This window comes from Poecile atricapillus, chromosome Z (assembly GCF_030490865.1).
Source record: "Poecile atricapillus isolate bPoeAtr1 chromosome Z, bPoeAtr1.hap1, whole genome shotgun sequence".
NCBI classification, from domain to species: Eukaryota; Metazoa; Chordata; class Aves; order Passeriformes; family Paridae; genus Poecile; species Poecile atricapillus.
Window position 1 is genome coordinate 14,053,265 of NC_081289.1, and position 26,417 is coordinate 14,079,681.

Consider the following 26,417-nt stretch of genomic DNA (forward strand, 5'->3'; position numbering starts at 1 on the left):
ATATAAATTGTGCAGAGTCTTTTCTGAAAATGTACCCTTGCATTAACACTCCCTGTGTGTTTGCTGCCACAGTAGTCCCTGGCTACGTAGCCTCTTTGAAAAGACACTGTGCTTTCCTAGCTTCTTGTAAAGGGTGAAAGCTCAGCTTTTCTCTCAGCATTGAAGTAACATTTGTTTTTCCAAATGTTACTGTAAAAGTACTACATGACTGCCTCAATTCTCGAGTGTTCCTTGAAATTCTGAATTTACTCTTTGAGACAGAAGCCCTCATTTTGCCTTGCCTTTGGACAGTGCTTATGCCCCTGTCAGCTGTAATCTGGGTCCTTTTACAACCTAATATGAGTAATTTTACAGATAAGTTGGAAAATCAGCTCTCAGTCATTCCTGTCCTTCAGTACTTTCTGCTGCCTATTGCTGTGTGCATTAATTGTGGAATGTCTGAAAACATAGTTCTAGAACTGAGCATCCTCAGTTCAGGAATAATGTGGAATGTTTTCTATTATGAAATTTAACACTTGTGTTTTCTTTATGAGGTAATGTACAAATAGGGACAAGCATTGCAAGGTGTATTTGTGAGGAAAACAAGAGTCCCTCTAGTTTTATATCCACTCTGAAATGCAGCTGTGGTCCAAAGGAAATTTTTCTACCACCTGCAAGAGCAAGTGCCTTGAGAGGATTTTGTAGTGGGAGAGGGAAGCAGAGAGGGATGCAGACTATACAGCCTTGGACTATACATGCTAAAAGTTTCCCTGCAGGACTGTGTGAAGATGGTCTTGGTCTGCATGAAGCACACCTGGGATGTTTGGATTCTCAAACATACTTGGGTGTGTCTGGGTTGAGAGAGTGGGAACCTCCCCACTATGTTTAGTGACTAAATTTGGATATTAGCTCTAGTGTGTCTCTTGGAAGAGAGGATATGCCAAAAACAGCTACCAGGGAACATGAATATGGGAAGGATCTCTCAAACTCATCTGGAAATTGGACACCAATTACTGCTGTAGTAAAAGCATGTCTGCAAGACTCCTGACATAAAAAGCTGTTGCTTTAACCCTTTATCCTGCTGCTTGGAGTCAGACTGTCTGCATAGCCTGATTTGATTCGTTCTTGTCTTTGAAAACAAAGACAGAAGAAGGCAGTAGCTTTGGTGATAATTATGTCTTGCAAGTTAGTGTAATAACTTCTCACCTACATGGTGAGACCATATGCTGAATCTAAGTGTGAGGTTTAAATCCCTGTTCCTGTGACTATGGAAGAAAAAGGTGCTAAACTACTCCTTTCTTTGTGAGTTTAACAGGGTATGGAATGGACAATGTGAGAGGAAGGAAGAGAGGAACTGTTATTCTTGGCCAGTAAGGACAAAATCTTAAGAATCTTTGATTCTTCTCCAGACATGATTTGGGCATTAGAGGTCTAAGGAAACAGAGCATACAGTGAAGGTAGGAATCTTGGAAACAGGCTGTGTATCTGTCCTAGGTTGTTTGTTTCATACAAAGTACAAAGTGAACATGAACTAATTAGAAAATAATAGCAAATAATAAGGTAAACAAAAGGATTCAGAAGACTGATGCAGATTTCAAGCTAAAAAAACCCGTAACACCCCTCCCCCAAAAAATCAACAAAAGACCCTCCACAAAAGAAACTCACTCAACCAACAAAATAAAAAAGCTAAAGTTGAAAAATTAAAAACTGAGAGCCTGCCTTCTAGCTTTATAGGTAAGAGCAAGGGAGATCCATCCTGAGTGGGGTCAGCAACATCACAGTTCAGAAACACATTGCATCTGATTAGACACAGATGTGTCTCTGTGTATGGGATCCATTCTGAGCTACGGTTTACAGTCTTTACCCTCTTCCTCAAATAATTGTCTTTTTAAATTCTGGCAAATGCATTGTGTTACACAGCTGGAGATTTTTTTCCCCCACTTGAAACCTCTTGTCCTTGAACTTGCATACTTCTGTCCTGCCAATATTCATGGTCCTACAGAGTTCTCATCTGCAGGTGCTCCTACTGCATCTCATCACCTGAGGTGCAAAAGCTTGGAGTACTGTTCAGACAGACATGTGCTGCAGGAAACAAATTTGAAAGGAGTGGGAGTTACAGTCAATTCAGATTCTTCTGACTGTACCCTTCCTGTGTTAATTACTTTCTCAGTACTATGTCATTTCCTCTTGCTATCAAGCAGTTCTCCTCTAAAATCCTAGTTATATAAGTAAAAAGATAATTGTAGTTTTGTGAATATTCTAGGAGAAAATAATACGTAATACACAGTCAGTCTGGAAACTGAGTTTATGTGGTAATTGTAGGGCATCTACATTGGGTTCCTGCAAATTATTTTGCTGATTAGCCTAGAAGCCATTATACCTGCTGGAGTAATTTCATTGTCTATGTATTAATTTTAGAACTAAGATGATGTTACCACAAAAGCTTCTTAAAGTTAGTTTTCAAAACTGCTTTTCATGGTGCCCCATTTTTATCTGGAGTGGTTTCTAACCTAATACGTTACTCGGTTTTGATGGCAGCTCAGTTTTCAGTATGTGCTTTAGGATATGTCTAATGTGTGTTTTCCAGTATTACTTCCATTTCCCCATACTATTATCTGCTAATGAGAAAATCTGAAAGCTTTCCTACCCTGGATTAAGTAACGTTTACATCAGACCACTTTCCTTGTTCCTCTAGAACAAGGCAGCTTTTACTGACTCGAGTGCCATGCCTACAGGTTTCTACAAAACGCTGGGACTTGTTTTAGGAAGCTGGCTGCTTAACTGCTGGGTACAACATTGCTCAGATCAAAACTGTTCAGCAGTTTACACAGATTTCCCTAGAGTGCAGCAGAGGGGAAGCCAGTTGCAGAATTAGGAAACCTGAATTCTATTAACCCTACCAAAAAATACTTCAGCAAATAGCTTCTTTCCATTTTAATAATGCCGGCTTCAACACGTTTGAAGTTAGAACTATACTTAATTGCTTTGAAACCAACTCCGTGCCTGAGTAATTCATTGAACAAATACTTTGCTTGGTGCTGTGCCCTCAGCACCTCTTTGGTGTTGGCTGAAACACTGGCACGGATTCTTATTTCAGGAACTCTTCTTGGTGAGGAGGACTTGTGCTTCACTCCTGCAACATCTTTGCTAGGCTGTCTTCTGTATTTATGGTAGAAGAGCTGAAATGTAGCCAGCAGTATTCAGCATGGACGAGTGACCTTTTCAGCCCCAGCATTATCTGTAATTCTAAATTATGACAGGGCTGCCAAGGAGCTCATTCCCTACGAGCCTCCTTCAGCAAACCAGAAGCTGCAGCCCTGGGCCACCTTCTGTCCTTTCAGGTGTGATGCAAAGAGCCTGTGGGGCCTGAGCCACTTCTTCCCACCGAGGCTCCTGCGTGAGCTCGGGGTGGTTTGGAGAGCAGGTGCTGTTTATTAGGCAGTTATATCTATGCAAGGAGATGACTCTCAATACTTGGGTCGTGGGACACAGCAGGGCTCTGGGATCTCTAAGGAGGCTTCTGTGCGGGCCAAGCAGCGTGCGAGAGTGGCTGGTCCTATCTCGTTCCCTCAGGCTCGCCTTCACAGCGAGCACTTTGGCCGGTCGCCGCCGGGCAGGTGGCTCTTCGGGGCAGAGGCCATCACCTGTCGCGGGCTCGTGTGCGTGCAGCAAGCCCCGCTCCGCACGCCCCGCAGACATTCCCCCCGCGGGCCGCCGCCTTTGAAGTGCAGCCCCCGCCCGAGGGGACGGGCGCTGTGGCTCGGGGAGCGCCGGCCGGAGCAGGGCCGACGAGGGGGCACCGGGCGGCGGGGGGAGGGCGGACGGAGGCGTCGCCCGGGCCGGCCCGGAGCCGGGTCTCTCTGTTTCCCCGTAAATAAAGCGCCGGGCCGTGGGCGGCCGTATAAATGCGGCTGCGGCGGGGCCGGCTCGCCCTGCCTCAGGCCGGGGAGCGGGCGCGGGCAGAGCCGTCGGAGCCGCGGTTCAGGACGCGGACAGCGCTGCGGGGCCGCGGGCGCGGCGGCGGGGCCGGCAGGGGGGGCCGCGCTCGCCGCCCGCCGGCTCAGGCGGGGCCATGGCCGCGGGCGGGCGGGCGGCAGAGCCGCTGCCCGAGCTCAGCCACTACGTGGTGGCGCGGCCCATCTACAGCGAGCCCGGCTTCCAGGAGGAGAACGAGCGGCGGCCGCCGCTGCCGCCCACGCTCCGCGAGCGGGCGCAGGCGGCCTGCAGGTGGGTCCGAGCGGCGGGAGGGAGCCGGGGGGCGCCGTCCCGGGGCCACAAACTCCACCCGCCGAGGGATGAAGAGCCCCGCACGCCGGGCTGCGGCAGACGCGTCCCGGCTCCCCTGCGTACCGCAGCTGCCCGCGGGCTGCTTCCCCAGAGAGCGCGCTTTTGACACCACTTCGTGCCCCGTCCCTGTCTGGAAGACAGGACTGTGACAGCCACTGCCCCTTAAATTTAAATGTGCATCAGCTCAGCTCTCTGTCACTCTGGGGTTCTCGGGGCGTTCCGGTTGCAGCTCCGTGAGGTGCGTTCATCACTTGTTTTCTTGCAGATGTTCAAGGAAAAGGGCCTTTCAGATTGCCAAGTCCTTTCTGCCCATCCTGGACTGGCTGCCCAACTACCGGGTGAAAGAGTGGCTGATCAGCGACATCATCTCGGGGCTCAGCACCGGCCTCGTTGCCACCCTGCAAGGTAAAGCCGGGCATGCCGGCGCTCCGCTCCCCAGGACGTCCCCGTAAGGGAGCCGGCCGAACACGGGGACGTTATGCAGATGGAATTACAAATCTGAAGCTTGTTATTTAATACTAGATATTAGGTATTATTTTGCAATAAATAATTTATGGTTTTAATTTATTCCTTTTTCTTTCCTTGGCTAGAAGATTTAAATTTCCTGTGATGTACTATAAAGATGTATTTAACTTTTCTTCCAGGCATTTTACTCAAAGAGTATTTATTTTGATATTTAAAATTTTAATTACATTGTGATAAATCAGATAGGTCGTGTGGTCTTATTTCTCTTTCTTGGTTGTTTAAGCCTATAGTTCTTCTGCAACTGCCTACAAAAATCTAGTTATTCACCTAAAATAATCAACCTAGATATCTATCCTTTTTGAAATTCATCTCATAAGGTTGTTCAGGTCTCTGCAAAAGACAACCCTCAAAGAGGTGGTGATGTATTCACATTTTTTTAAAAAATTAACTTGATGGATATTTAGAGTACATGGCTTGCAATATTAAGCTTTCCTTACTTCCTTATTCTTCTTATTAGTAAAGCTTTCTTTAGATGAACAAATAGGAAAATGGCAGAAATTTGTTCCAATAAGCTACTTAAGGAAGACTCAGAGGGCAGAACCGTCCTGCCTGAGGCAGCATCCATCTAAGACAAGACTGACTATAACCCTGACACATCCACCACACTCATTTCTTTAATCTCACCATTTTCACAATTTTTTTAGGACTGCAGCAGGCAAAACTAGCTGTGACAACCCCACACTTTCCCTCAATGGAAATTAAGTGTTTGCAGAAGGGGACAAAGATTTACATTGGGAACAAAGAAAGCAGTTTACGCATTCCCGATTAGACACAAGTATTCTCTCCTGTCTGTTCCCTTGGAGCATGCTAGGAAGGCAGAGACTGTCCGAAAAAAAAGCATTACAAACTTCTGCCCCAGGCAGGGGGTGACCTGAGAAATGAAGGGATTCTTTCCCAAAGAAGAATGTCAGAACTGGAAGATCTTTGCTGAAGGTAGTGGCACTGTTACAGGATCCCTGTGCCTTTTTAAAATGAACTGGGCTGGATGGACCTTTCATATTACTTATAATTGCTATTGTGCTTATACTATAACCTCCTTATTTATTTTTTTTCCAGTGGCCTGATTTTGTCTTAATTAGAATCCATTTGTAAAACAAAATTTTTTAATATACTGTCTGGTCTCCCACCTGTGCATTAAGAAAAACAAGTAGAAAAAAAAGGGGAAAACCCAAATTAATGCAAATCTACACCTAGCTATAATTAAAAAAAAAAAAAAAAAAAAAATCTGAAATTTTAGAGCATGCATTACAGGGAAAAATTGGCCAAAATATTTGCAAAAAGAAGAGACTTCTGGGATCTTGAAGCCCCTGAAGTCTCTAATTCCCAGCAACTATGTGTATTGCTCGCAGTCCTCCCATCACCCACAGTAGTACGACCAGGACTTCAGTTGTGTGAACTCTTGATGGGTTTTGGAGAATCTTTGAAGGAGAATACTGTACTCTGGCTAACAGGGATATGATTTTGAAGGCAATTTTTTTTATTGCTTGCTGGATTTGACATCTTACTCAGATATGCAAAGGAAGAACTGAGACTCTCAAATTTATGTGACTTACTATTGGTAGATTAGTTTTTAAGCTGCTACTGGGAAAAGAAGTGGCCCTATTTTCACAAGAGCTGAAGGTACTCTGAAGCATGTTTGTCATGCAATAATTCAGAGTCTTGCCCTTGAAACTTCTGTCTGTAGCTAGAACCTTCACATATCCTCCTTTTCTCTCTAGAGGCAAGCTCTCTTGCAACAATGCTCTTACTTAAGTTTCCTATCTCAGCCTGTGTGTGGGGCTACCTATGCAAGTATAGGAACATCTTTCAGTACTTACTCTGGTATTCAGCTACCAATGTGGGATATACAGTCATTTACAGCCCTCAATACTCACTCACTCACTCACTCACTCACTCACTCACTTACTCACTCACTCACTCACTCACTCACTCACTCACGTGTGCCTGCAACTGACGTACGGACAAAACATATTCTAAAGTGCATCTGGACCAAAGCAGTAAATCTTTCTGAAAGTCTGTTCTAGACAAGATAGTAGATTGATGAGATATTTTAAATGTGATATTTTGATGATCTATCATTTCAGGTTTGGCATATGCTTTGCTGGTTGCAGTCCCTGTTGGATATGGTCTCTATTCTGCTTTTTTCCCCATCCTGACATACTTTTTCCTGGGAACATCAAGGCACATCTCAGTTGGTAACTGCATGTGTTCAAGTTACAGTGAATTATCTATTACAAAGTGCTAATCCTTACTGCAGACATTTATATTTCATACAATATAACTACTTTCTGAAACAAATTTGCTATGGTGAATGTTAATATTGGTGGATCTCGGGAAATTAAAGCTTATTTCTGCTTTATACAGGCAATTGTGCATAATAGCTAACTTCAGGTATGCCCCTAGTTTTTGCTTGAATTTGTGCTGAGGTTTAAATCTACACTCTATGCAAGAAATGACAACATCAAGGCCTCAGTAGGCAGTATGAATGACAAACATTTCATCTATCAGCTAAAGCTCAAGATGGCTAAAACACAGCTCTTTTAGTCTTCTCTACAAGCCTTACTTGCTGCATCCTTTTTTCATTACTGTGGACAGTATCTTCTTCTTGCCTGTCATGGAGACCCAGAACTTGTGTATCCACTCCAGCCTCATTCTAGGTCCTCACATCAAGGCTATGGGTAATCCTTGTTGATTCTTTCTGAACACTTTCTTTAGATTATGAGGTTTGTTTCCTGTCAGTCCTTGCATTTAAAATTCTTTTACAGCGTGATCACTGAAGTTCCTTCTTCTTCATTCTAACAAAATGTAGTCTTTCCTTGTTCATCTCTACCAAGAAATACATTGTTTTCCCCTCCCAGAGCTTTGGCATGATACTACATTTATTCATCAACTTTTTTTCTTTGCTGCATCAAAAATCTCTGTATGTTTGCTTTACTTTGTTAGCCCCTTCCTACCCTACCAAGCAGCTCACATTTGCTATCCAGATCTGATTTGTTATGTCTACTTATGGTGGCATTCCTACTTTCTAGATTATCAAACACTCCTTTTTTTTATGCTTTTCCCAATGTTCTTATTCATGAAGTGTTCTCTAAGGTACCTGTAAAATTAACTTAACCTTCTTTGAGACATTTCGTGACATCTTCCTTTTCTGCATAATTTTAGTAAATAACTGCAACAAATATGATTACTTTTAGATTGTTTTGCTGACACAGTGATCACTTTCTCTGTACCTTGCCCAAAGTATAGTTTCAGTCATCTTTAGCCAATGTAATAGCACAATACTGCCAAAAGATGTGGTCCTACCCACTGGATCATGTTCCTGCCACAACCATGGTGTTGAGATCCCTGATCATGTGGCAAGCTGGACCAGCTGAAAACTAACCATGACTGAAAAACAACCAACCAAAAAAACCACAAGCAAATAAAGAAACCCCAAAACTTAAAGATATAAACATTGCTTTCACCGGGATTGGTGATCTACATTGTCTGGTTGTGATGCTGATACAGGGGAGGTGGTTGGAGCATGTTGAACATGTTGCCCCTTTGGCCTTGGTACAGCCCTAAATTAGCTCAAGCAAAGCATGGAACCACACTTGTATCTGTATGTACAACACAAGTTATTTAAAGAAGGAGCAGTATTTAAGGAAGGTGCAGTATTTTTGTCTTATGTATGCAGTGCCTGCGGCTCTTGGTCCCCTAATAGTACCAATGTATCCCAGTTACAATTTTACATGGTTTTTCTGACCTGGAGTTTCTTGTCTAGTCTGATAAATGCATTTTTTTAATGTGTATTAAACTTTAGTGTGTTCTGTTTGTCATTACAGGTCCATTCCCAGTAGTCAGTTTGATGGTGGGATCTGTTGTATTGAGCATGGCCCCTGATGAGAATTTTCTCATAGAAGGCAGTAATGCTACAGGGACTAATGGCACTGGGGCACTGATAGACACTGAATCCAGAGATGCACAGAGAGTACTGATTGCTAGCACTCTCACATTCCTGGTTGGAATTTTACAGGTAAAATAGCTGACTTGAAGACACAAGGTTGGCCCTGCTTTAATGTTAATGGCAGGAAAATACCTACTACAGCAGTCAGACATTTTCCTGTAGTAAAACACAAAAATTAAGGAAAGTTATCACAAACCTTTAAAAGCTTCTTATCCTCTATAGAGTCTCTGACAGCATAACTGGGAGCACAGAGAACAGAACAGCCCTTCAATTGCAGACCAGAAGACCTGCATGAAACTGAGTATTAATGGTGCATATCCTGGAACTTCCTTTCACACATTTCTTCAGGTCCCTTTATTTCTTTGGATGGATGATACTAAGCTACACTAGGCTGAAATGGGGGAAATATGGACCTAAGACTCTGCATCAACAAAGAGAAAAAACAAAGCATAAAAAATCTCCAAATAAAAGTGTACATTTTTGATATTTAACAAGCTGTTGTTCTTCATGATCTTTCCAGGTTATATTTGGAGTTCTCCAGATTGGTTTCATTGTGAGGTACCTTGCAGATCCACTAGTTGGCGGATTCACTACTGCAGCTGCTTTTCAAGTGCTTGTGTCACAACTGAAAATAGTTCTGAATGTTTCAACTAAAAATTATAATGGTGTCCTTTCCATAATATATGTAAGTATGCCCTTCTAATTTGCTTTAGTTTTATGACAGATATTTTTATATAATTGCATATCTTCTGCTTCCATTTCACACAGGGATGGTTCATTTATATGGTGGTAAGTAAAGGGGATTCCTTTAGTTCTCACTTCCATGAAGATCTGCAGCTGTTCATTCATAGCTGTGGAGCTCTAAGCAGCTGCCTTTGGGGTTTCCCAGACAGAAAGTCTAATTGACATCTTGAAGTCACAGACAGCACTTTTTCACATGAAGTTTAAATGTGATCATCCAGCAAAACAGTTTTTCACTTCTGGAGATTACAGTTTGTCTCATCCCTTTCTTTCTCACTTATTATGAAGGACATTTGATCATTTATTAACCCTGTCAGGTCATCTCCCAAAACTGGCAGTCCCAAGGCTCTTTACACTTAAACCACCAGGTCATTCTGGTAAAGGGCATCATTCTCCATTTCACACTGTAGCCATGCATGTGAATACCTAAAGGATGCAGATTCCCACTCTTTGACCAGGTACCTAATGGTTAGCAAATGTGAGGCTGACTGTTGTTGTCACGGCTTCATTTGTTGATTTTATAGAAAAATGGAGAAATTTATAGATTTTATAGCTCAAATGGAGAAATGTTTTGCCTGTGTTATCCAAATACTGAATTCCTAGAGGTCATGTGTCACAGAGTAGTATCCTTTCCTAGGGAAATTATTCAGTTGTGTCACTGACTTCAGCATGAAAGTATCCAGGTTCACAGTATTTTAGATTTTCCATAGCACTTCATATTAGAATAGCAGATTTCTAAAAGAGCCTGTTCTAGGGAAAAAAAAAAAAATCTTTGGAGGTTTTACATGCAAGTTCTGGCAACCAGACTAGCAAAAATACAACAGACATCTAGATTAACAATAGTAGGATGAATATAACTATATTATAAGGTAAAAATTAAAAAAGAAATCTGGAGGACTATTTGTGGGGGTAAAAAGTTATTATCTTATGGGCCTTTTCAGAACTAATAACAACTATTCCCCTCAGAACAAGGAAAGTTAGGTGAGACAAAGTACTGTATAAGAGATCTTACAGCATATCTGGCAGAATGACAGACTTGTTAATCCACCATTTTTTTCCCCATCTCTTTGTTTATTGAATGTATTGTATTTAGTATAATACACTTTTTAAAAGGGCTAAATGGTTCTTCCAGCTCCAGTAAGCCTGAGCGGGATGCTGACTTTTTAGGTTAAAGTTCAAAGCTTCTGTGGTGTCACAGGTGAGCCAGGTCAATGTGTTTGCAGATGCATACAGAGCAAAGAAATTGTTATTTCTGGTCTGCTCAACCAGTGATTTGCTGTGTGTGCTTCAGCAAGTTTTGGACTTGCTTCAATAGTGTTGTTTAACAGACTGCAACAGCAAGCATCCAACATTAACAGAATCCACAACCAAAGTTAGGAAGTTACTGTTTCCCTGTGAAGTGAAGCAGTGTAAGAGGTGGTCAGCCATTCTTATGGGATCTGTGGTAAACAGTAGAATGGGCAAGAAATGGCTTCAGTCAACCAAGGGAGGTCATCTGATTCAGTGTTTCAGGAAGGCTTTTTTAGCTTAGAAAACATAGCTGATTAAGCACTTAGATGTTGTATTTCCAAACCAAAGTCTGTTCAGAAGGGTGGGAGTCGTGCTGCTGCTACAAACCTCCTCTTATGTTTAAACCGAAAGCTCATTACTGGGGGAGATGACCAGGATACAAGAAGTGTGGTTCTAGCCCCTTTTCTACCAGTTCTGCTACAGCTACTTCACTATGCATGGGATTACATTTTCTTGGAGACAGGAGGCAAGTGAGAACTACCCTGGTGCTTAGGAGGAGGACAGAGGTGTATTTGTGACTTTTCTGTAATCATCCCTTCATGTTTTCTCTGTACAATAACTTGTAATAAACAATAGGATCAAGCAAGAGCACAGGAAGGGTAGAGAAGGGAGCTGCCTATTGCAGCCCAGTGCTCCAGTCTGGGGCTGAACTCTGTTGGGAGGGTTAATTTACTGTAGTGGGATAGTGGCTGCTTTTCTGAAGTGCAGGATTCCCCACAGCCACGCAGGACCTGTGTGTTCACACTCATTCTCTGTTAGTCAGCAGTGGAAATAGGAACCTTGTAAGGCACGGACCACGTGCACTGGGCATGCAGTGAAACAGAGCTTTGCTCATGAGTCTGCCAACTCTCTTTATAAAAATGAGGATCTCCCTTGCTATTTGTCAAAGTGAAGAAACTATAGATCTTCCTTTCCTTGCTCTGATACAGGTAGAGGTAAAACACAGGTGGAGAGTTAGCTCTTTTTACTTAGTAATAATTGACTAAAAACTGGGAAGCAGAAGCCCCCTATGTGGACAATTCTTGCAATTATGCTTTTTCCATTAAATTATTAAATATATTTTAAATATAATTTAAATCATTAAATAGATATATTATATAATATATTAAATCCATTTACTGATTCTCTAGCACCTTGACAATACATTTTCCTCAGGCTTCTCCAGGCTTGAATGAAGAATTTACTTGGCCTCCTCAAAAACCCTATGTGTCTGGATTGTCTCATGAGTATTTGCACATCCGTCAAGTGTTCATGGGTTTGTGTTGTCATATTTATTTTTCAGACTCTTGTTGAAACATTTGAAAAAATTGGTACCACCAACATTGCAGATCTTATTGCTGGACTCCTCACCATTTTTGTCTGCATGGTAGTTAAAGAAATAAATGATCGGTTCAAACACAAGATACCTATACCCATACCCATAGAAGTTATTGTGGTAAGCAAGGGGCATAACAAAAGCTGAAAACTGATAAAGTGGATGGGTCTAGCTACAGGAAGACAGGGATTCTTTTTAAGACTTAAAACTGTTGTTTTATTTTATTACAGACAATAGTGGCCACTGGCATTTCATATGCTGCTGACTTGGAAAAAAAGTACAATGCAGGCATTGTCAAGAGCATTCCAAGAGGGTGAGTGTCTTTGTTTTGGGGGGACAAGGTACTATTTTAATCAGCTAAAAATGACTGTAGTAAGAGATAATGCATAAAAGATACATTGAAAGCTGTAACCTGAGTTCAGAGCTCAGATATGGAGATTTTCTGAGTTTTACTTCTATCAATTATGCCACCTAAATATGTTGCCTAGCTTTCCTTCTTCTGTAAAACAGGCTTAGGAATGTCTATCTAATTGATGAAGTCCATCTGAAAATTAATTGCTTCCTGCTCATGAAGTGACTATAGGACTATGGAAAATGGTTGTAAAAAAATAAGGACTTTTAATAAAGAAATTCTGCCTAGATTTAATTTCTGTAATCCTGAGTTATGCCACTGCAGTTCTTATTCATGCTGCTACTGTTATCCAAATCAACTTTGTCACTTCCATACGCATAGGAGCAAGGATGTTAAGGATTACACTGGTAGAGACTTCCACTTGAAAGATTCAGAGCACTTCACAGTAGTAACTTTCACATTCCATTTGGTATTCAGGGCTTAATTAATTAAAATTTGTGGAAACACAGTAGGGGATAAAATGCTTCTGAGATCTTACTGAAGAAGCATGTTAACAATAGTATGACGTGTCATTAACATATTTATGTAATTCATCATACTATTCAATGCATTCTTTATTCGATGCTTCAAAAAATGTAGTTTTTCACTTTGCTATCATAAGGCCAAATCTCAGTCATGCTGAGAACAATGGGAGCTTTGTTGCTGACTAATAGCATCAGGATTTGGGCTGGGGTGAGCTAGATAAGCGTGTACTGTATGTCAATGGGCTGTTTCCACCTTTTTATTAACTTGAAACATTACACTTCATATTATAAGCAACCTGTTTGCCTCTGCCTCAAACTCCTTGACAGTTCTGGTAAGAACAGAATTCAGTCAAAGTTGGTAACACTAATATATTTTCTAAATGCTAGATTTTTGCCTCCTGAGCCTCCAAATGTCAGCCTGTTTTCCCAGATGATTGCAGCCTCCTTTTCCATTGCTATTGTTGCTTATGCTATTGCTGTATCTGTGGGGAAGGTATATGCAACCAAGTATGACTATGCTATTGATGGAAACCAGGTATGTATAACCAAATAGTTTATAAATATAGTGAATGTGAAACATGATGACTTATGTAGCCAAATGAAAACAACACCATTCACACACATTTTTCAGACAAGCACTGAAGTCTGATAGGTGAAAGTCTTTTGGCTCTTGAAAAAAAGCTTAAATGGACACACAGGGATGAGCCAGATCCTTCTTCAGTATGGCTTTTTCATACTCTTTCATTCCTTCTGTATTGGTTTAGTGACTACAGTAGCTCTGAAAGGGCTGAGCACTGTAAAGGGGAATTTTCTGTTCATGTCGAGTTGACATGGCCTAGCAACCTACTTTCCATTTCCACTTGTAATGCATATTTTGAGGTACATTGAGTGGGCAGATGAAAGCAATATCAAGCTAAGAAGTTGCTCTGGACATCTTTATTTAGGCTTAGTCTTCATGCAGGATTTGAATCAGCTGAACTTTACAGTTAATAAATTATTGTACTTCTCAGCATGACACCAGTTACATCAATATAACTATACTTGTAACCTGATAGATCAGTCCTGCAGCTTCACAAAAGAAGTTAATGTGTACCAGCATATGAACGTGCTGGAGTAGCTGTGTACACTAAATGGCTGAACTGATTTAAGCATTGGTTTCTAGGGGCACAGAGCTAGAATGTGACATGAGTTGTGCATCACAAGCTCTTACAGGATTCCTGCATTTGTTCAATGTCTTCACTGAGGGTTATGTTGCTTGGCCATGGTGTGGAATTAAAATGTCAGAAAGCTTCCTTCTCCTGCATCTGTGCTAATTTTTAATTTTATCCTTTGAGCATTTTAGAAAATACCCTCGCTGCAACAAATAGATGAGTACTTTGTTTAATGAGTCCTTTATTTTAGTACTAATGGATTACATAAAGTTTGACTTTAGAAACACTGTTTTGCAGTATATAAGAAAAATATGCTTCTGTTTGTCAGTTTACAATCCTCAAAGGTCATATCTGGTAACACTTGGTCTTAAAGTTGATCAAAATGCACCAACTTTCACTTTAATAAATTTCAGAGAATAATACATAAGCCTAGAAATTCTGTTTATGTTGTTCTGTTGTTGAATACGTTGTTTTGCCAGCAGTGGTGTGCTTCAAATATACTGATTACATATTGGAGTAGAAGAATTAGTTTATAAAAGCAAAGTGCCTTCCTTTCCTATGTTATGAATTTTACATGTAGAAAATATTAAATGCAGCCCAGGATGATGGGCAAATCATCATTTGATCTGGAGAAGCTAAAGTAACACCATAAAAGCAGGTAGTAAAATAATTTTGAAGGTCGAGTTGATACTATTATCTACCAATGTCTATATTGTCCTCATACATCCAGATTATTAACACCTAAGAACACTAGGAACAATACCTCCAATATTTTCTCACAGATCACAGTGGTTACATGTGAATAGGCAGGAAATTGTTTAGGTCTGTTCCTGCTCTTGTAGTTGGAGCTAAATGAAAATTTAGAGGAGGTTTATTTTTGTAGAAAAGAACGGAGACAGTCAAAATCAAATCTTAAATTATATTTTAAAGAGCTTGCAGTGAGTAAAAAGCTCTTGTGCCTGTGTCAGCTGAGTGAAAATAATGTTTGTGTCAATTATATGGGGTTGGTTGCAGACAGCTCCCAAATTCTTTATTTCCCAGCAGAGGGGTGGCCCAGATCCCAGGATATAAAGCTCCTAGGGTCCTTGTCACTTGAGCAGAAAAACCAACATCAGTAGGTGCCAGAGTCTGTGACCCAAGGGCAAATCTATGAGAATGCTGCCTGAGACTCAGCATGAGCTCATTGGGATGCTAAGAGTGAAAAACTTCTGACTCAGCAAACCACAAGTTTTCAGTGAAACTGTGTTTTATTGCAAAGTTCCTTAATAGTTCTGCTAATAATACAATGCTTTGCATTAGTTAAAGACTTGTCTAAACTCAGACTATTGTACTGATCGGAATAATTTGTTTAGCTGATGATACCTGGGAGTTAAATTTATTCTAGTACTCATTTCTTGATGCAATTATTCCAGTGTAATTCTTAGAAATGTTAGTTTTGGTAACATTGATGGAAGTAAGCTTTAAACACCTTTGTACTCAGATGAGTATGTCCACTTCAGGGGGAGTATACCAGCTTCTTTGGGTTGGTTTCCAAACAGAGGTAGCTGCACTGGCACAAGAGGAATTTGTGTAAACATTTAACAGCTATTAGTAACTAATACTCTTCTTAATATTATTGTGCTAACTACTTTATCAACTACTGCAAAAGCTATTGTGTTTCTCCATTGAAAAACTGTCTTCAGGCATATTTATTTACAGCATTATCCAATTCTCTTTCAGGAATTTATTGCCTTTGGGTTCAGCAACATTTTTTCAGGTGCCTTTTCTTGTTTTGTTGCAACTACTGCTCTTTCACGGACTGCAGTCCAAGAAAGTACTGGTGGAAAGACTCAGGTAATGACCTCTTCTTACTAGTACTGTGCACAAATAGATTTTATTTTGTGTAGTGCACAAATTTCACCATGAGATGAAAACAGTCCTAAGACGATTGCATTGCTGGCTCATGGAAAGCCATGGGTGTCTTAGCAGCTCAGCTCTAGTAGTGAATCATTTTTGTAACTCTGCCAGAAGAGGGCAATCAAGTCTTACATAGCATGCACCTTAGGGATCAGAAATCTTTTAACTCTAGTTCCCCAGAATTTAATTTCCAATTGGAGGACTGAGTTTGTCACAGTAGGATGTGGGAGGAAATCTCTCCCAGCTGGCCATATCTTTAAGCTCCCATGTGCTGGCCTGAGAAGCTCTGCCATTTGCTATTCATCATCAGCCATGGGACATCTTTGTCATATTGAGTAAATGACTTTGTTTCACCAAACTACAGTTTGTGTGGCCCTTAACAGTGAAAAACTATGGGTTATGCAGCAGCTCCTTTTCCAGCTTACACACAGTCTGCTCCATTCATCTGTCTTTGTAACATAACCTCTCAAGAGCCACTACCTAGTGTTTGTTTAGATTTCCTGCTTAAGTGAATTCCCTCTGTGTTAGCTGAAGCACATAATGGTTGCCCGCCTATGCCTAAACACAATGACACTTTGGCAGGTCTCCCTGTTCCGAAAGAAATGTATTGTGCAACTGTTGTGTACCTTTTTCTTTGTAATCCTAGAAAGAGATGATAGACTCGTAGCAAGTTCATTTCCTATAAACACTTTTCTTTGCAGGTTGCTGGTATAATCTCAGCTGGGATCGTTTTGATTTCTATTGTTGCCCTGGGGAAATTGCTGGAACCCTTACAAAAGGTACTGTACTCTTCCTCTGCAGCACAGCCACATCAGATCCAAATGCTCAACTATGATGGGCAAGATTAATATCCCTCTTTAAATCATGATGACTGATTCCAGACAGGGCTGTGGTTTATAGTGTGTCATACTGAGCACTATCTTCATATACATCTTTGCTTCTGAATACCACTTTTTCATTATTTTTCTCCACAGTCTGTGTTGGCAGCTGTAGTCATAGCTAACTTGAAAGGGATGTTCATGCAAGTGTTTGATGTTCCCCGTCTATGGAGACAGAATAAAGTGGATGCTGTAAGTAACCTAATTTTTTTTTCTCCTGAATGTTTTTGTCCAGTTTTGTTTTTTTTTACCTTTTAATGCCATCCAAGTTTCTCTTAACTACCACATAAACAGGATTTTGGGGAGTTAACATCAGAAAACTTTTATATGCATCCTCAAAATGCCAATTCCATGAGGTTAGTAAAAAATTCCCCATTTTTAGGTCAATATTCTGCTAATCTTCTTTGTTCCCTAAACCCTGCAGTAAGAGTGCCAGTCAGGGTATTTGTGTGCAGTGATAACTCCTTCATATCCCTTTCCATCATTTACAGCAACCTTGTGTTGATATGGCTTGAAAAGCAGAATAAACATGGCATGTTTCCACCTTTACCATTCTGATGTTATATTTTGCACTATTTAAATGAGTCAGAAAAGATGACCTTTCCTTAATTCATGTACATATATTTATGCTGTTACCACATGAACATCCCATTTGCCTGAATAATCTCAGCTAGTCCTGAGAAAATACGTTTTCTTGTTGTAGCAAGACTAGTGCAAGCTAGAATTTGGATTCATTTAGCATGCTAAGGGATGTGTGAACAGACTTTTCTTATGAACCACTATAACTGTATCTCAGGGTACTTGCTCACATCTCCCATTGTATATTCTTTGGAACAGACCTTCACTGTGGCTCTTGGGGCAGAAAAATATTGCATGGATGATATTTTTTCCATGCAGTCTTTACTGTGCTTAGATTTTACAGTGCCATTGGGCAGTACCTGTTTTAGACAGATCTCAAATATTTTAGTCGATCATTTACTGATTTACAGACAAAAGATCCCACTGACTTCAGTGAGAAGTGCAAGCACTCAGCTTTTTAAAAAATTGCATCTACTCCATGGGCAGTGATGTAAGAAAGAGCTGAGGAGTGCACTTCAACTGTTATGCATGAATATTCAGTGGAGATCTTAGAAAAGTGCCATCAACCTGTTAATATTAAATACCTCTCTTCGCAACAGTTCTTTCTGATTCTTAGATGTCACTGAGGAATCCCCTTCCTTCCCTATATGTCTGCATGGGGGGCATCTTACAGTATTTTACATCTTAGTAAAATAAAACTTTTTCCAATTTTGCAGAAATATTAACAAAGATTGCCATCATCAGATATAAGTAAATGCAATGTTTAATCTCACCAAAGGAATCAGATCCTTAAAAAGTACTGTTATGTTGAAAACCTCCTTATTTCCTAAAAAGTTAACTATGCCTAATAAGATAATGATGGATGAAACCATCTTGGAGGAAGAAGACTTTTGTACGTAGATCAGCTGATTGCTAATGTGCTAAAATCAGTTCCAGAGTTAAAATCTGCTTCTCATATTATCTGGTCTAGTGTTTATTTAGCATGATTAGGAGTCATATGTTAAAATTAAAACACTTTTTGTTTGTTATTTCTTCTCCAGATGATCTGGGTTTTTACATGTATAGCATCCATCATTCTGGGACTTGATTTGGGATTACTTGCTGGCCTTTTGTTTGGATTGCTGACAGTTGTGCTGAGAGTTCAGTTGTAAGTAATACAGTATCAGAAATAATTCTTAGTCTTATCTGATGAAAAAGGAAGATAATATGCTGAAACACAAGATGATTTTTATATCTGCTTGGGTTTACAAAAACTTTGAAATTAAAAAAATCTCTTTCTTTTAGAAAAAGACACTCTTTGTGTGCTATCATTTACTTACAGTGATAAAAGAGAAGATGCATTATTTTATCAGTATTTCATATCATGTTGGCCACTCTGGTGGTACTTACCCATATGTTTTATATGCATCCACACAGCTGAGTTCTGAAAAGGGACAGGAACATTCTAGATCAAATATAAACAGATGTATGGCTTTTGTAATTAGTTGATCATGATAGTAACCCTCAGCAGGTAATATTACTACAGTGTGTTGCACATGCTAATAACCTTTTCACTTACTGCTTGTACAAGACTGATTGTATGGCTGTAAAAGAAGAGCAAGGGAAAGCATGAGAATAAGAAAAAAAATTTGTGCTTCTGGCTGATTTGTTGCTGCTTAAAGAATATATGGAGTGGAATGGTGAGAAAAGGTGGATTTGAAGAACCTTATTTGGTCGTCTTGTTATTTTCCATTGATCTTTTATCTGAAAATACAATATAACTTCTTTTCTTCAGCTTGCAGTCCAGAGAGTATGGTAACTAGCATTACCAAAGGATAGTTGCACTGTCAGCAAATGTCTAAAAATAAAGCCTTGTAAAAGTTGTTACATGATAATAGATTATAAAAAATTAAATCTGAAGAGCCTCAAAAAAACACTCCCAAATTAAACTCAGATAATGTTACCAAAATATAAAGGGGACATGAGGCCCTACAAATTTGAAAACAATTTGCTTCAACTGTTAAATATATATCTGGAGACTGCAAAACATTTTGATTTTATTGTTGACTGAAATAAAAATTAAAAAGGTTGGAAAAAAAAGATTTATATAATCTGAAAATAATGTAAATGTATTTCAGTTGATTTGAAATGGAAAAAAAAATCTTTTTTTTTTCAGTGTAAAAAAATTGATTTTTTAAATTTCAAGCAAAGAAATCACCTTTTAAAATATTTTTCTGGTTTGGGAAACCAATTGTTCACTCAGCTCTTAAATCAAAATGGTGCATTAAGTAGGGGATAAAATGGCTGAAACCAAAGTACCTTGTTTTTATAAAGGCCCTTTCACTACAGTGACACAAAGTAGCTGCAACACTTTTGGAAGTCTGTTAGTTTGGCATTAGAAGGCAAACTACAGGAGTCAAAGACACTTTGTATGGAGCAATCCCTTCAATTCTGTGAGTGCCCAAGAATGACATTTACCTTCACTGTATTTTTATTTCTGTTAGTCCTTCATGGGGAGGCTTTGGAAACATTCCTGGCACAGACATCTACAAGAAAGTCAAGGACTACAAAAATGTAAGTCATTGCTGAGTTGTTTTCCTTCAGTCTACATGTCAGTGTAAGAAAAAGTCATGCCTTGCATGTTGTACACATCTTGAATTTGGAAGTGGAGTCCTCAAAGATAACAAATTTCAACATCATCTTCATCCAGATGGTAGGTCCATCTTGCATGCTGTAAGCTTCTAAAAATGGAATCCCCTCAATCATCAACAAATCCATGCAATTTTTTTAATATTAGATATGTAGTTGAACTGTTGAAACATTTAAACTGCTTCTTATTAGTCAAAATATGGCTGTTGCTGTTGAACCTTATATTATTTGGCAACAGGTTATAGAACCAGAAGGTGTGAAGATTCTCAAGTTTTCAAGTCCAATTTTTTATGCTAACATTGATGGACTGAAAAGCAGCCTCAAATCCACAGTAAGTGATAAATTATGCGTTTGGAAGCTTCTTAACTATCCGTGAGATTTCTTTGGAATTATACTTGAATTAAGTTAATTTTGGTCCATTCTCTGTAGGTGGGATTTGATGCAGTCAAGGTATATAATAAAAGACTCAAAGCACTGAGGAAAATACAAAAGCTAATCAAGAAGGGAAAATTAAAAGCTACAAAGGTAGGCCTTTTTTAAATTATTTATTTCTATTTTTTCTCAAAGGATTACTGTTGAAGCTTTTTAGTTAAGGCTTAATTATGAATTACTCTGTACTCATCTTTAAAATAGAGATGAAAAGTGTGACTTGGTACATGGTAGTATAGTTTATAAGTAGCATACAGAATTTATAATACAACTTACAGTTTTAATCACCTAGACCCTAACTTAGAGTTTCTAACTACCTGGACCCTCTCAGATCAAGTCAAGCCAGATGTTAATTAAGCATCATTTAGTGTATTAATATAACAATCATAATCTAGACTTAAAAATTACACGAAAGAAGATGAGGCATCAATACTCAGAGAAAACAAAAGCCAGTGAAGGCATCCCTGGCCCCTGTGGGTTTCTCACTGTCAGCAGCAATTTTGGTCCAAATTTCCCACACAGGACTTGCCATACAGAGTGCTCTGTGCACTGTTACACTTCCCTTTTCTCTGATGGGGTCACCAGCTACACCCGGTTGCCCACGTGCCTGGGACCTTCAAGGCCAGCAAGGAAGGGTGAGATCAGCCTGGTGCCCTGGAACCTTGAGGCTGATAGGGAGAGGAAGAAGAAATTGGTTTGATTTGTCTGATTGGTTCACAGGACCTTCAGGGCCTGAAAATTAAGGAAAAGGGAAGAAATACACAATCTGCTCAGCCATAGAGAATGCCTTATAAAATGGCATTAGTTATGCTAACCACAGTACCAGATTGGCAGCAGGAGGTACTGGTCACAAGTGTCTGTTTTGTCAATTCCTTCCACAGAAGGTAATACAGGGTGGTATTTTCTATAACTCCCAAACTTTCTCCATGATTGAATTCTATATTCCGTATATCATCTGCACATTAGAATGGTATCATCAGTGAGCCTGGTATTAATAATGAAGCTTTTGAGACTGATGAGGAACCTGAAGACAACCACGATCTTCAAGTTCCCACCAAAGAAGTGGAGATCCAGGTGGACTGGAATTCAGAACTCCCAGTCAAAGTAAACATCCCCAAGGTGCCCATCCACAGTCTCATTCTTGATTTTGGAGCAGTAACCTTCTTGGATATTGTAGCTGTGAGATCAATAAAAACGGTAAGGACATTTTTTTCCGATGTTCTGTGAAAATGAAACTAGTCAGTAGTATGTAAATCAAGAACTGTTATCTGAAGTTAATTTCTGAGTTTTAAAAGGTATGGTGTTGAAAAATACCATCAAAATGTAAATATGAAAAATACCAGCAAAATGTAGAATATTGGCATGTATTTCAAAGGGGAAAAATGCATTCAAAGAACAATATGAAGGTTGCATATTCAAGTACTCAAAAAATTTAACTGCAAAATGTTGTCCACTTATATGCATATGTTATGAAATATTTTAGTTATATATTTTCTCTCCACATGCCTCCTGCTTTAATCTGGGCACAGGATGATGCTCACTCAACACAGAGGTAGTAAAAATTTCATCTTACCATCCCAATTCAGTCTTTAGCCACAAGATTTATTTATTCATTCCTTCATTTATTCATTCATTTTAATTATGAAGGAAGAATGATTCATTTCTTTAAAGTATTTTCTGTGGCTGGTATCAAGTTCTTCATCAACACTCCTAATTAATCTTCAAACTCACAGTACATAATGAGATAATACTCCTAGAAAGAAGGAAATGAGATGTAAAGATTAAGGCCAAGTATTTCCATTATTTTTTGGTGCCCAGTTACAAGTGTGTAGGACCAGATTGTTCAATCTTCAGTATTTTCTGATATTTTGTATGCTCAGATTGATGCTTTCACTAACTTAATTTTGCAGCTGGGACTACTTAGCCTATCAGTAAAACCAGATCTTTACCATGACTCAGGTTTATCAGTTAACAGAAATAGAATTAATAATCACCTCTGAAAACACTAATCTAAGAGACTTGCCTGCCACCAGGGAGCCAGGGGTAGGTTCTAGTCTCCTGCCTTTTAACTAAGTGAAATACAGGAGTAGTGTGTGCCTTGCATCAGCCTCCTGCCTAGTTATGCGGGAATACAGGGTTTGTTGACATGACTCTCTCTGTGTGTAGCTTTTTCATCCAACAACAGGCCCATCTGGTGCACTGCATGAGGGAAAAATCTGTGTAAGAAAACCTGCATGTGCCAGTGAATGAGTATCATATCACACATACATGGGGGACATAAAGCTTGTGCAGGCCCATGTGATCTCACTTGGAGAGATGATTATTCGAATTTTGAGAACAGAATGAAACCCTTAATTAGCAGCAATGCTTGTGCATGTAAAATGGATAGTTCCACTTACCTAGTTGAAGACAGGCCACTTCAGCAGCCAGGTACTTAACTACTGGATCTTTAAGTATAGCAGTACCTTAATTATGATGAATAAACAAATTGTACTATGTGGAATGAAGACAGTCAGAAAAAAATGAAGTGTGTGTGCCTATACATTACACAGATGTACATACATATATTTTCTCCTTACAGACTTTATTTATTGATGTCCTTGTTGCAAACTTTTTTTTGTTTAGATAATTAAAGAGTTTGAGAGAATTGATGTGAGAGTATACTTTGCTTCATATCAAGGTAAATATCCAAATATTTCTACTTTCTCTTATGCAAAGAATAAAATGAAGGTGAGAAGGGATCTCTAGATGTGTCTGTGGTAGCATCTGCACTAATAAATATGTGAACTGTAACACTGATAAGCATTGTTGGCTCCATTGGGACGCAAAAAAATCATGGGGTGTAAAGGAAATATGGAAAGTAAAAATCAACTATAATTGATGGATTAATTTGGCTGAACATTTGATTTTTGACAGTTGCAACCATGTATTTTAACATTTATTTCTTGGATTATTTCATATTGTATAAAACTATTATGACTTTCTTTTATTCAGACAATCTTATATCTCAGCTGGAACGGGGTGCCTTTTTTGATGACACTGTCAGAAAAGACATATTTTTCTTGACTGTCCATGATGCTGTGCTCTACATAAGGAATCAAATGACATACAGTGACAACCAGGACCCTATATTTGAGAAGGTAAGCATATCCAGCTGTACCTTTCCCTTCCTCCATCATCTAGCACTCATTCTTGAAGTTTCCATGGCACATTTGAAGACTAGACCTAGAACTGCAGTACAAAAAAAAGTGGGAGTGTAGTAAACTGGGAAGCTTCTGTAGTACATGAGTATTTTTCTAGATGAAAGGAAGGGTCTGTCAACTCCAGGAGCTTGCTAGTGAAAAGAACATGAGAAACAGCACATATGGAAAACACTCCATCCTAAGAGACATTTTTTAATTTCTGCCTACTGGCATCTTAAGAACCTCATCAGCTGGACTTTGCACTTGGAACATTATATTTAATTGTTATAGATGCAGTTTTCTTCAATGTGTCTGTAATACTTCTTTTGGAACCTGTGACACTATCTTGTGGAGATGGGTTCTCTAATTTTAGATTATATGACAAATATTTCATGCTTGCTTTAAGCCTGCTGGACTTCTGAATTGTTAGCTGCAATGAATAATCATTCCCTGCTCCCTTTCCCAACACTCCATAGACTTCTGATCAAAGCTATAATCTCCCTCTACTTGGCATGGATGTGTATGGAAGCTGTTCCACACTAGTGTTCATTCCTGCTGCCCTTCTCTGTGCATTTCCTCATTGTATTCTGTGTTTTTTTCAGATAACCAGAAGACTCTGTAGTATTTAAAGATTTGCTGCACTCTGCAGCATTTAAAGCATTTAAAGGGCCTTTATTAGGAAAATGGTCATATAATGTCCTCCTTTCTTTTCACCACAATTCCTTTCCTACCAATCGTTATTACAGTATAATTAATAAGTAGAATTAAAATTAATATTACTGGTAATTAGCTAGGATAGGACCCTTATTATAACTTTTTCATACTAATTTTTATAGTAGAGATTAAATATATATTTAATTATTATAGCATTTTTATAATGCTATATAGCTTATAGCTGTATATGCTGTACAGTTTAAAGACAGATTTTGTTATTTTTACAAAGCCGTAACTAGTCATGTGAGCAGAGACAGGCCCAAAGGCTCTGCAGTTTGTAAGTCCCTCTCAGGTGAACTAAATCATCATCTTTGTCAAGGAACAGTAAACAACAGACTCTTCTAAGTTGTGGAAGTTATTTAAGGTACTTCAGAGTAAAAAAACTCAATTTCAATGATATGGACAACCTGTAACTCATCATGTTTCTTAATTTCTTTCTACCAAGATTTCACTCATGCAGGAGTCTAAAGAACCCATAGAGTTCACAGAAGCCAGCCAGCCTGATGATGAACTTGATGTTCAGGAAGAGGTATGCAATTCAGAAATAAATGTGTCTATCCCTCTGCCTGTAGCCTTGAGTCATACTATGAGAGTATGGCCCTCGACAGGTACCTTCTCCATAAATAAATACCCTCTCTGGATACTGAATGTCAGTGCTAAGTGGAGGAAGTCACATTGCTCTTGTGATGGTAGTGGATTATATCAGCTCAAGTATCTCTTAATCTCTCCTGCTTTAGGACTATTTTTGCCTTACACAGGCTTATAAATAGATCTTAACACAAGCCTAAAAGAAGACTTTGTAAGGTTTGAGGCACCAGAGTCCAAAATGATGATCAACCTTCCCCTTTCATTCCTCCTTTTAACACAGCAGATAGCTCCTTGCACAATCAGCACAGTTTACGGAAGTTGCTTCCTTTGTACTTTCACTGAGTTTTTAGTTTACACAAACATGATCATTTTCCCAAATGGTGTATACTGAGAACTAACCACAGCCTGTTTCTCTCCACCTTTCAAAACCCATTTCTCTAGGCTATGCGCCGACTTGCTTCCTGAAGGACTGCTGGCACTGTCCTGCCTGTGAGCGCACAGCAATATTCATGCACCAGTACTATCTATACCAGCATTTTCTGCTATGAAACCAATCTTTGCACTTGAAGAAAACCCTGATTGTTTGTCTGAATGATACAGATCTCTATAACTCTCCAAATTTTAGCTAACATTATCCCAGAAATATTCTGGACCTTGATTCTGCAAGCACTTTCTGCTATGATATATATTAATAAAAAAGAAAATCAGAAGACTATTGTGAAAGATGTACTCAGTTTTGGGACTAGTCAGGCAGAAGTTGCACTACACTTTTATCAGTGTGTACAGGATGAAAAGCTGCTCTGTTGTCTCCCCAGGAGAGTGGAAGAGACCAAAATCTTTGGATGGCAAGCCTTCTGTTCAGTATTTTTACAAAGCCTAGTGAAAGGGCAGGAGCTCTAGCTGGCCAAGGCTTTGAATTTTAGAACATGAGTGTGAGAAGATGTGCTGTCAAGCCTTGAAAAATGTATCATGATCATTTTTTTCAAGCAATTCCTTAAATTGCTGCAGGTAGTTGGATCACTGAAAGAGGTAACAGGTGAAACTGTCACATGAACAGGAAACAGCACTGAACTATAGGAAGTTTCAAATAGTAAGTTCCTAAAGACCTTTGGATATGGGTTCCTTAGTTCTGTATTAATCCCACTGTAGCAAGCCTTGCAGTACTATTAATGATTGTACCTTAAATGAAGGACAGACAGATTATTTTGGCTAGATTACATAATCTTCATGAAGAGACAGATCATGACATAAATTAAGGAAAACCTTAGTCCCTGGGTACTTAATGGAATCTGTAAAACAGGCTGATACTGAGTGCAAGCAAGAAAGTCAGAATGTGACCCAGTATTGAGGTTTGGGGTTTTTTTAATGGAATATAGCTGTATTTTTTGTTTAATGAATAGTTATATTTTTATA

At 39.3% G+C, this 26,417-nt stretch overlaps 1 protein-coding gene across 1 annotated transcript; it reads left to right on the top strand.

The window, feature by feature from the left end:
* Positions 1-3,997: 3,997 nt before the first annotated feature.
* Positions 3,998-26,417, top strand: LOC131572863 (pendrin-like). The gene is made up of 20 exons (XM_058826269.1): positions 3,998-4,206; positions 4,532-4,671; positions 6,876-6,986; positions 8,616-8,806; positions 9,258-9,422; positions 12,051-12,203; positions 12,314-12,396; positions 13,347-13,494; positions 15,830-15,943; positions 16,708-16,785; positions 16,981-17,076; positions 18,504-18,610; positions 19,947-20,016; positions 20,330-20,422; positions 20,521-20,616; positions 21,487-21,717; positions 23,146-23,200; positions 23,515-23,660; positions 24,862-24,945; positions 25,446-26,417. Exons 1-20 carry the CDS (start codon positions 4,052-4,054, stop codon positions 25,467-25,469), a joined length of 2,340 nt encoding a protein of 779 aa, XP_058682252.1. The 5' UTR covers positions 3,998-4,051; the 3' UTR covers positions 25,470-26,417.

Bases quoted from the DNA above. Each gene is read 5' to 3' on its own strand.
- LOC131572863 (XM_058826269.1), top strand. From the start codon at position 4,052: ATGGCCGCGGGCGGGCGGGCGGCAGAGCCGCTGCCCGAGCTCAGCCAC. The intron at 8,807-9,257 runs GTAAAATAGCTG...TGATCTTTCCAG, and splicing joins TCCTGGTTGGAATTTTACAG to GTTATATTTGGAGTTCTCCA. The intron at 24,946-25,445 runs GTATGCAATTCA...CCATTTCTCTAG, and splicing joins AACTTGATGTTCAGGAAGAG to GCTATGCGCCGACTTGCTTC.